The 11,146-nt window shown below is 34.6% G+C and overlaps 2 protein-coding genes across 2 annotated transcripts; both read left to right on the top strand.

The window, feature by feature from the left end:
• The first annotated feature begins 2,306 nt into the window (after positions 1-2,306).
• On the top strand, positions 2,307-4,530 carry LOC122603973 (putative glutamine amidotransferase GAT1_2.1). Its single transcript, XM_043776846.1, has 4 exons — positions 2,307-2,506; positions 2,933-3,660; positions 3,782-3,988; positions 4,090-4,530. The coding sequence occupies exons 1-4, from the start codon at positions 2,416-2,418 to the stop codon at positions 4,324-4,326; spliced, it is 1,263 nt and encodes a 420-aa protein (XP_043632781.1). The 5' UTR covers positions 2,307-2,415; the 3' UTR covers positions 4,327-4,530.
• Positions 4,531-8,304: 3,774 nt separating this feature from the next.
• On the top strand, positions 8,305-10,857 carry LOC122604676 (LEAF RUST 10 DISEASE-RESISTANCE LOCUS RECEPTOR-LIKE PROTEIN KINASE-like 1.3). The gene is made up of 2 exons (XM_043777547.1): positions 8,305-9,082; positions 9,671-10,857. The coding sequence occupies exons 1-2, from the start codon at positions 8,305-8,307 to the stop codon at positions 10,855-10,857; spliced, it is 1,965 nt and encodes a 654-aa protein (XP_043633482.1).
• The last annotated feature ends 289 nt before the right edge of the window (positions 10,858-11,146 follow it).

Here is an 11,146-nt window from a genome sequence, read left to right as displayed (position 1 = left end):
GTATGTATTTGATGCTAATGTACTAGCTGTTGTGTTTGAAAAATATGTGTACATGATGCATATGCCGACATATATGCATTGAACATAGACATTGGCTTTTCATGAACTACAGAGGCCATAAACATGCATGTTTCTAAAGTATTCTGTAAGCCCCCTTGCGGTTTGATACATTCGTTAAGAGACCGACACTTTAATTAGATAATCCCCCCCCCCCCCCCCCCCCAACGGGGTCCCATCCGACCGCCTCAAGCCGAAAAACAGTAAACTGGGTACTCTATTGGACATTACAATCTTATGGATTTGACGAAGGCTTACATGCTTGAGGACTATCTATGTAAAGCAATGTTATGAACGAATCTAGGATTTTTTTTAGCATCCAGTTGAAGAATAGGGTGTGATAAGAAACATTTTAAGTTTAAGCACAACAAAGAAAGAATAGAAGATTAGGATTAAAAGAGTCAACAAAGAGCGATGGCAACGACTCTAATTCGACTTATCTAGCTTAACTATTAATCCAATTTCAACACGTTTATGACCTCCATAAGATGAAACACATTTTAAATGCAAAAATTTTTTTGTTGCAATACGTAAATAAATGAACACTCCTCCACAATGCACATAAAAAAAAAAAAAAAGAAAAAAGAATGATCGTTCGAGTAGCAGCGATATCAAGAAACACATCTAGTCTTTGCTAATTCCACTTCATTTAATTTCGTAGGGTTCAAAAAAAATACACAGACATGCATGTCAAAAACAAAAATTCACGTACAAACTTATCACTTCAATGAGTCGAAATCAAAGGTAAAAGGCGTAAAACTTAGGAATACACAACATCATTATATTTTAATATTTATTAGAAACTTTAATTTATTGCTTTGAAAAATATGGCTAAGCTATACGAGTGAGTCGATAAATATCCAATTCTATTATCGGGATAGGGCTTCTTCTATTACTTTTTTCACAAATTTTAATTTAAATATGTAGAATTGGAATATAGCTTGCACAAAGATCAAACAACATATATACTAAAACAAAAGCAAATGTATCTCGTTAAATGAATATCCAACCGAACAAAAAACTTGAACGAATAGTTAAAAGAATATGCCGCAAATTGTAATATTGTATTGACACCCCAATCCCAAACCTATATATATTGTTTGGTTTTTTTGGTTGATATATATTGTTTAGTTTATATTATCCATAAATGGAAATATCCACATGATAGAATATTATGTAGTTAATGTACAGCTTTAAACGTTATTATTAAAATGTGTTTGATAATTTTTTTTATTGCGTGATGTTATCATAAATTTGAAATATTAATTAACCACTAATATTGAAAACGTAACTTAATTAACATATCATATTATCATATACACTAATACACATGGCCAAAAACTCCAATTATTCATTTACATTGTTAACAATATCATCTACATTCATCCTTAACTTTAATAGCGTAAGTTGATCTTGCTCTAAAAAAAATAAGCTAAAATATTACTTCGTTCTTATAGTATGCTTTAAAATTAAGCTCTAAAAAAAATTTTTTTTTTTGAAGTACTTCCCTTTCTTATGGGGTTCCTGTATCGATACCCATGTTTGAGACATGGGCCGCTTGATTGGATTAATATAGTAAGTACTCGGGTTTGCTTTGCATGGTGCGGGGTCGGTAAAATAAAAGGATAAAAATGTAACGTAAACCGACATGACATAATGATAAAGGTGAATCGATGAATGAGATATACATACACAATAAATTAAATGAAATTCTTAAATGAATTTCTTAGAGCTTCATTTAACGTGTATAAACAAAAATATCGACTCTGATTTTTATATTAAATGTACAACTAATTATTGCATCTTAACGAAAGCCCTTAAGAATTTATTTAGCAAAACCTTAAATTAAATAAGGAACGAACTTAACAGTGCATGATCGATACTCTTTCCCAGTTAATCCCTAAATTTAAGTAGAGCAACCGCTAGCTTTCAAATGGATAAAACCTCCACGAGTACGTACTATATTTAGCTGTTATTGTTACTATTAAATTAACATAAGAATATATTATATATTAATAATTAATAATTATTAATCAAGTAATATCGTAATCGAAAACGTAATGTGCATATCCTATTGTACAAACCTTGACACATCAGAATGCCCTCAGTTTTGACTCGCCCGGCCACATCTCATGACTCACGTGTCTACCCAACAATCCTCATATGGGCTTTCCACGTGGCTTCTTCATATTCCACTCTCTATATATAAACCACATTCACACACCTTGAATGTCATCATCGATATAAAATATAGGAAAACGAAAACAAACTCCACAATTGTAGCAAACTATACGCGGCGTCCCGTCCAAGTTTTCAAAATTAATTAAATCTCACACAACCTACGTACGTACGTACCCAATGTCAACCTCCGATCTCGCTGTCATCTTACCTCGTGTTATTATCGTATCTCGTCGTAGCCTTCGCAAGAACAAGTTTGTTGATTTTGTTGGTATATATATTTCTATCTATCCATATCTATATCTATATACATAATATATCTATATATATATATATATATATTCATTCATTCATGTGTTTGTGATATTTATATATCATTTTTTTGTACGAGTATATATATTAGCTACATTATAATTTCATATATGATAATTTCTACTAGAGTGTCTGAGTTTGTGCTTTCAAAGAGATTATTTAATTATTACGTTCTGTTATAATTAGAATAAAAGTGTTACAAAAGTGATAATTATTACGTAGATGTTTTTCCAAATGAAATTCAATTGCAGATTTAAAAAAAATAATCTGTTTTGAAGATGCAATGTTCTTAGACACCTAGATATAATACTTTTTTTTTTTTTTTTGAAAAAGATGCTAAGTAATGGAGTAAATGGTAATGAACATTTGTTCAATATATATCCAGGTGAATATCATCTTGATCTAATAGTGGGATATGGAGCTGTCCCAGTGATTGTACCTAGGGTAAGCGGTGTCCATACATTGTTACATAGTTTCGAGCCGATCCATGGAGTCCTTTTGTGTGAAGGAGAAGACATTGATCCATCATTGTACGAAGACGAAGAAAGCAACTTATCTAAAGAAGAACTAGAGGAGATAAGGCGGTTACACGCTAGTGATACCGCGATTGACAAAGAAAAGGACACGATAGAGCTTTCGTTAGCTAAACTTTGTTTAGAAAGAAACATACCTTATTTAGGTATATGTAGAGGATCACAAATCTTGAATGTTGCATGTGGAGGTACTCTTTATCAAGATATTGGTAAGGAACTAACTAAAAGTTGTGTGCAAGAGAAAAAAGTAGTACATATGGATTATGATAACTATGATGGGCATAGGCATGTGGTTGAAATTGTGAAAGAAACCCCATTGCATCATTGGTTTAAGGATTCTTTGGAAGATGATATGGAGATTCGGGTTAATAGTTATCACCATCAAGGTGTCAAAAGGCTAGCACAACGCTTTGAGCCCATGGCGTTTGCACCGGATGGTTTGATTGAAGGTTTTTATGACCCGGATGCTTATAATCCAGAAGAGGGTAAGTTTATTATGGGTTTGCAATTTCATCCTGAACGAATGAGGAAAGCGAATTCTGATGAATTCGATTATCCTGGATGCACTGCTGCTTATAAGGTAGTACTAATATATCATCAATTAACACTACCATGATTTTGTTTATTTCGTTCTTTATGAACTTTGTCACGAAATGAGTACGTGTTTTTTGAACTATTTTGTTAACATGGTCTATATATAGGAATTTGTAAAGGCGGTAGTGGCATATCAAAAGAAGCTTAATAGTACAACTAAGGTACCGCAATCCTTAGAACTTGATAAAGAGTTGGAGAAAAAGAGAAATGTTATCGTTCGTAGCTTTTCTCTTGCGCGAAACCTATATGAAGGAGGCGATAATACTAGTCAACTGAAAGAGTCTGATCTTAGACCAGGAGCGGATTTTCTTGAGGTATGCATGATTAAGGATTAACAATAGTTTTAGTTTGTTAGTTAACAATTTAGTTGATTAGTAATATGTGGTTAAATTTTGAATTGGTTTAATGTATTCAGTCAAATATAGCATTGAGTTTGCAACAAGAGAATAGGTTGAAGCAAATGGGAGCAACAGTTAGGAATGCATCTTCATACATGGGGAGATTGAAGAAAAATGAAGAAAGAGAGAAAGTGGCAAGATTTTTGATGGGCAAAATGACAATTGAACAATTATCTGATCTAAATTTGTTCTATCACATGATGGGCCAGATATGTTCTGAAATGTTGGAGAACAAGATTCAAAATGCTAATTAGATCTTCTTTGACTTATCTGCTAATTAAAAGGCTATATATGTTTGATTATGATGTTTTCTATTTCTTTTTATTGAATCACAAGAAATAATGAAATTAAGGAGAACAAATATGATCCATATGTGATTAGTGTTTAAAGATGTTTTGAACTGTGAATTGCAATTTGCTTTTTCATGATCATATGCATGATGCATCCATGTTTGTCACTATCTTCTACCTACTCTTTTTCTGTCTTTCCTTTTTGTTGAAACTGACTGTTGAAATGGGCATTGGAATTGAATCTTCTTGGGGTTTTATACTTTTATTCGCATGTTTTGACTTGTGAAGGTTTATATATTTTGGTCAACAAGATTTGTAACTTACAAGTAGTTTATAACTTTATATCTATATTGACGGACTTATTTTAAAGGCTGGGAATTCTTATTTCGTTTCAAGTCCATTGACTTGAGTTTAACTTTTTATTTACTTCCTAAATTTGTCCCCTAGTCAAACTTTACTAATTTTGATCAATTGTTCACTAGTCAAACTTTACTAATTTTGACCATAAATATTTTTATTTGATCTATATAATATTGATGAAAGTTATATCAATGTAACACACACTCTAAAACACAATAAATTTATACAACTTTCATCAAATATTATATAATATAACACAAACAAAAATATTTACGATCAAAGTTCGTAAACTTTGACTTTGAAAATTTAAAGTGGACAAGTTTAGTGGGTAGGAGGAAGTATATAATAGTACATTGTATATAATTTATAAACCCTTTTTTATATAAAGTTTACAATTTTTTCCTATATCTTTTTAAATTTAAAGTTTTTAACCCTTAGTCATTGAAAATGGTTCATTTTAGCATAAATTAGATGTAGAATATTGATTACTCGTATTAGTTATTACTCGTAACACTTTTATTAATTTGTTGCAGTAATTTTTTCATAAGGTCTCACATATAACAAGTCGCGCAACTTCTTTCCCTTTTAAACCTCCTGTCACATGCAATAACCGTAAAAGCTAGAAACCAATATTGGACATTATCGATGAGGGACCATAAAAGCGCGCATTTGATCGAGACTTCCTATTGTTATGAATACGTATATATGCAATTTGTTGATTTCATATGAAGTAACAAAATGTTGTCGTTTGACTGCGTATATGTATGCACATATGCTTGTTAATTGCCTACTATGTGTAGAAACTGAAGTGGGATATTCGTCCAACGCCTTTGTTTAAGTAATGAGATTACGCTCTCGATCTTATGATGCATTTGTAAAATAGGGGATAATGAACAACCTTTGATCATTATAATATCTTGATACCTATATTGCAAGTTATTTGAATATAGCAAGGAAAAGGTTGAAAATATTAATTCATTCTGTAACAGAACACCTATTGAAACACATTAACAGTCCATAAGTTTTATGTAGTCCAAGAACAGAGAGACATAGCTACTGCAGCTGGTATTAGACGTACTCGCTCTATTGTTTCACCCATTACAAGGTCATTTATAAGTATCAAGTAAGTTTAATAAGATCCATTTATACCTTGATTTCATTCGAAACTCTTTGATTCCCATGACAGTGAAATAGCTCTTGTTACGTAGTTAAAACTTCATGATCACTTAGACCAGAATTGATTCGATCATTTTCTTTTCCTTTCACATTTTAGATTAGACAGGGAATAATTAGAAGACATGGAACTACTATATGGGCTTGATTGTGAACTTTTGTGAAGTAATATAATGTGTGTTCTTATATCCTTGGCCTCATTTCAATCATGCATCAATTTATTATATTCACATGGTTTTGCCTAATTCTGCATTTTTGCCACACGGAACATGGGAATAGATGCACAAGAGAGATTGATGCATGATGGAAAGGAGGCCGGGGAGGAACATGCTAAGTTGGTCTAAGAAATCAATTTATTGCAACTCTCATGTTATATATCTTTTATGCAAAGGTGGGATGGTGAAAGAAACTCATTCTGTTTGTTTCTTGGGGCAGGTGACAGAAAGATGCGAACCTCGGTCGTCTGTTAAGTTTTTGATTGGTTGTTTATCTGATAGGAAGAAGAATGATGTTGAATATGTTCACTGACCTTGTAGATATAGGAGATTATTCTGGAGGAGAAAAGCAAAAATACGCAATCAAACAGTTTTCTTCTGTGGTTCACGATTGTGCAGAGTTAAAAGGGCAAAAGCTTAGTTGTGAAAAATGATTAATACTACTCATCAATGTTCAACGTGAATTATCAATGCCATTTCAAGGTGTCGAGACATAGAAGAAGCTACAGAGACAATGAGAATGATGGGAGACTGGGACTCAAGCGTGATGCGTTATCTATTGTAGTGTGATTATGAGCGGGTACACAAAGGGAGGTGAAATGAAAGAAGCTGACAAAATATTGGTCGTCTGGTCGAGGTGATTTAGAACCACTGCAAGTTAATTAATTATTGGGTATTGCAAGCTTGGACAGTTCAAAAAGGCTGTGAAGCTAATGGAAGAAATGACCACAAAAAAAAAGAAGAAAAAAAAAAGAAAGAAAAAGGAACAAACCGTTGCATTTGAATGGGTAAGGAAATCTCTTGTAAGAGCGGTGAATGAGTTGGAACTAGAGGTCATGGACTACATTGCAAAAAGAAGCCATGGGACCAAAGAAATGAGTGGCATAAGCTTTTAGCAGCAAGTTTCTGCTATGTGATATGTGCCATGAAGGTATAATTTCTTTTTTGTTTTCTTAATCTTTACAAGTGTTGGCAGAAAAAGGTTTCTACTTTGGAACATATATTTGACTTTATGCTAGATTTTTTCATTTTCCTAAGCAATAGATTGAAGAGAAAACTAAAACATATTATATATGTTTAAGGCTAACAGAATGTGTAGTAATGCCTTTTAGTTTCATAAATTTTTTATGCATTTAACCAGCAGAACAATAACAATGGCAGTCATTTATTCACATATTCATCTATTATTCCGATTATTTGTAAATCAAGTTTTCTTGTCACAACAGATGGTTTGTTATATGGTTGCTCTCTTTTAAGTCAATTAATTGCTCTATCTGAACTTAGAAATCGGAATATGTTCTGTAACATGAGGGGGCATACATCAGAAATATTAGAGAGAAAACGGGTAAACGCATAAGGTTTTCCTATTTCTGGTAACCTAAGGAAGGCAAGTCTTTTTTGACGGAGATGTATGAATGAGGTATCCTGTTACCGTTTTTGAACATATTCTTGGTCACCTCCAAGATTGTACCTAACAAGATCCAAACCAGAGACCTCTCGTAAAGAGGTCCATTATGTTAACCAATAGGCCACCTTAATTTTGGAGAAGAAGCTTCAAAATAAGACAAAATGTTAGAGCCATTAATCTATTCTATAAAGCATATGGAAATGGTAATCTCTACTATTTCTGTTAAAGCATCACATGAAATCTCAATAAATTGAAATAAGACAAAAGATTGCCTTTTCACTAGTTGCAACTTTTAGTACAGTTCCAGGATTTCTCGAGTGACGAATAACAAATCACTTGCTCATAATCACATCCATCCATGTTGTCAACTTGTCATTACCACCTTTACTTTTCTCATTGGTGAAGATTGACTTTCAGAAATGAGTATGGTTAATGGGCTGGCAGCTGGGCTAGCTTTGACTTACTATTGTTAGTTTGGTCAACAAGACTTGCCTTTATATCTATCTATTATCTAGTAATCTATTTTTGTACATCAATAAAATCTTATGTTTAAATAATAGTTAAATACATTTGGTAAACTATAGTGATGAATATACTAGAAGTTGGACTATATATTAACTATAATCAAACAAGTCCTACCAAAATTCACCTATATTGATCAAATTTCAACTCAGATGAAACTTGCAGTTGTGGTTAGGTAATTAGGTATACTTTGGAAAAAGTAGCAATATACCTCATGAATTTAACAAGCAAGGCTCGAAAATAATGATCTGGTACTACATTAAGATGAAATCTACAATCACGATAACCTTGCTAGCACTGATTATGGTTGCACGGGCTTCAAGCGGCCTGCATGAATCTTATGAGAACTGTGCTGGTTCGTTCTCATGTGGGAGCATCTCCGGATTCCAATACCCTTTCTCGAAACCCAAAGATCCCAGTTACTGTGGGTACCCTGGTTTTGAACTAAACTGCAATGGTAAGAATTCACCTAGCATCCAGATAAACAACATGACTTATCATATTTTAAGCATCGATGAACCGTCCCAGATATTAAAGATCATTAGAGAAGATGTGAAGGAGTCGATCTGTCCACATGATTTTGTTAACACCACTATCAATCACAACCTTTTTGATTACTCTCCAACTTATATGAATATTACTTTCCTCTATGGATGCCCAGATTCTCTTACTCCTCATGGGCACCCATTTTCTTGTCATGAGAATGGGATTGATAAAGTTCTGGTTTTGCCTGGAGAACAAGGCCCGGGAATCTGTAATCAGAGTGTGATCGTCCCTGTCCCTCTTATGGAAATCGGGTCCACAGGGTTGCTGAATTCAACTGGTTTGGATCAGGTTCTTCGGGAAGGATTTGAGGTCAGGTGGAAGCTGGACACCACGGGTTGCATCCAATGCACCCAGTCTAATGGCCGGTGTTATTACAATTATGATACAAATCGAACCTCGTGTGCCTGCCCTGGTTCATCTTTGGATGCAGATACATGTGCAATGGCTAAAACAAGTGAAACCAGTTCCTCAACCAAACAAAGGTCCCTGACTATAGGTATGATATGCATTGTGTAACTTTGAGGTGGCAAATCTAAGCCATTTACTTGTGAACGAGTTCGTTTATTGGTTCATTGTTTCCGAAAGTGCTTTTTATGTTAATCATTTGATTCAAATACTTCCTTATTATAACTTTATTTCATACACACTAGCTATTACCCAAAATAGATTATTTCGGATCAACTTGGTCTGATCCGAATTGTATCCACATGTCCCAAAATGTCACATGTAGTAAAAGCCACTTTGACCCGAACTGTCTAACCCATCTTTTTATAAGGGTAAATGGGAGGGAAACCCCTGGTCCCATGTACCATCTTGGTACCCAGATTGCACACCGCATAAAACTCATACCTGGTGAAGCACCATCCTCACACATGGAGCACAAGATATATCTCTCCACTTGCCTTTGGCCAATTAAACATGTGACCTTGTGGTCTTCATCTTGTGGGTCCATGTGATCACATGGTGACAGTACCAGTTGATCTATGATCAATTGGTCTAACCCATCTTTTTATCCACTTCTACTGTAACTAGTTAACTAAAACCGGATTTCATGTACAAATTTGACTCTTTTGTCAAATTCCAGGCCTTCCAATAGCTGGCGGAATTCTTGCTGCCATTGGCATTGGCTCGGGACTCTTTGTTTGCAGAAAACAGAAGAAACGACATGTTGTGGAAGCAGATAAAACTCAAAGCAAAGACAGCGCAACCACAACTTCAACTCTTGTTCCAGCCACCATCACTTCTTATGCTTCCACAACAACGGAATTAGGTACCAGTACCTACTTCGGCACCAGAGTTTTCACCTACAATGAATTAGAAGCAGCTACAGATGGTTTTGATGAATCAAAAGAACTCGGAGATGGTGGCTTTGGAACTGTTTATTATGGGAAACTCATGGAGGGTCAAGAAGTAGCAGTCAAAAGGTTATACCAGAACAGTTTCAAGTGTGTGGAGCAGTTCATGAATGAGATCGAGATCTTAACAATGTTAAATCACGAAAACCTTGTGAAATTTTTTGGATGCACTTCAAGACGAAGCAGAGAACTCCTTTTAGTCTACGAGTATGTATCCAATGGCACAGTAGCCGATCATCTTCATGGAAAACTAGCCAATACTAGTTCCCTTAGCTGGACCTTACGACTCAATATAGCCATAGAAACAGCAGAAGCATTAGCCTATCTCCATGAATCTGACATCATTCACCGTGACGTGAAAACATGCAACATTCTTCTAGACAAGAGCTTCCGTGTCAAAGTTGCTGATTTTGGTCTGTCAAGATTGTTTCCAATCAATGCCACTCATGTCTCCACTGCACCACAAGGGACACCGGGCTACGTGGACCCTGAATACTACCAATGCTACCGGTTAACTGATAAGAGCGATGTTTATAGCTTTGGGGTCGTGTTGATGGAACTAGTATCTTCTTTACAAGCTGTTGACACAACTAGACACAGGCATGATATAAACTTGGCTAACATGGCTATAAATAGGATTCAAAACCGTAGGTTGGAGGAATTCGTTGACAAACGAATTGGGTTCGAGAGCAATGGTTTGGTCAGGCGGATGGTGACATTGGTGGCCGAGTTGGGTTTCAGGTGTTTGCAATGTGAGAAGGATATGAGGCCAACAATGAAAGAAGTGGTGGAGAATTTAAGAGGGATACAAAATCAGGAGTTGAATGTTCAGAAACCGGAGGTGGTTGACATTGTGGTGGATAATGATGGTAGTCATCCGCCTTCGTCTGATTCAGGAGTTATGAGTAAATTGTGATATCTACGCATGCTATCGGATGGTCTATTAGTTCCATCCAACACCAGTTTCCTATATTTTTATTTTCTGAGCAATGTTTATTAAGTAGTACTACGATATTACTCGTATATTAGACTATTAGTCGTATACATGCAACTAACTGTATTATTTGATTCGATACCTAAAATTATTTTCTGTAAATCGTTCTGTTTTATAAGGGAAGGAACTCTGTGTCTATAATGCTATTTTACTATTTATCATCTTCCTCATTTCTTTCATCTTTAAACAAACGTAGATCCTTCTTAGAATA

Source organism: Erigeron canadensis, chromosome 6 (genome assembly GCF_010389155.1).
Source record: "Erigeron canadensis isolate Cc75 chromosome 6, C_canadensis_v1, whole genome shotgun sequence".
NCBI lineage: Eukaryota > Viridiplantae > Streptophyta > Magnoliopsida > Asterales > Asteraceae > Erigeron > Erigeron canadensis.
Note: the sequence above shows the minus strand (reverse complement) of the source record. Positions and strands in the feature narration are given on the sequence as shown.

What these genes read in the sequence shown, in the direction of transcription:
- LOC122603973 (XM_043776846.1), top strand. Translation starts at nt 2,416, where the DNA reads ATGTCAACCTCCGATCTCGCTGTCATCTTACCTCGTGTTATTATCGTA. An exon ending in CAAGTTTGTTGATTTTGTTG is followed by an intron (nt 2,507 to 2,932) that starts GTATATATATTT and finishes ATATATATCCAG; the next exon opens with GTGAATATCATCTTGATCTA. An exon ending in CAGGAGCGGATTTTCTTGAG is followed by an intron (nt 3,989 to 4,089) that starts GTATGCATGATT and finishes TAATGTATTCAG; the next exon opens with TCAAATATAGCATTGAGTTT.
- LOC122604676 (XM_043777547.1), top strand. Translation starts at nt 8,305, where the DNA reads ATGAAATCTACAATCACGATAACCTTGCTAGCACTGATTATGGTTGCA. An exon ending in ACAAAGGTCCCTGACTATAG is followed by an intron (nt 9,083 to 9,670) that starts GTATGATATGCA and finishes GTCAAATTCCAG; the next exon opens with GCCTTCCAATAGCTGGCGGA.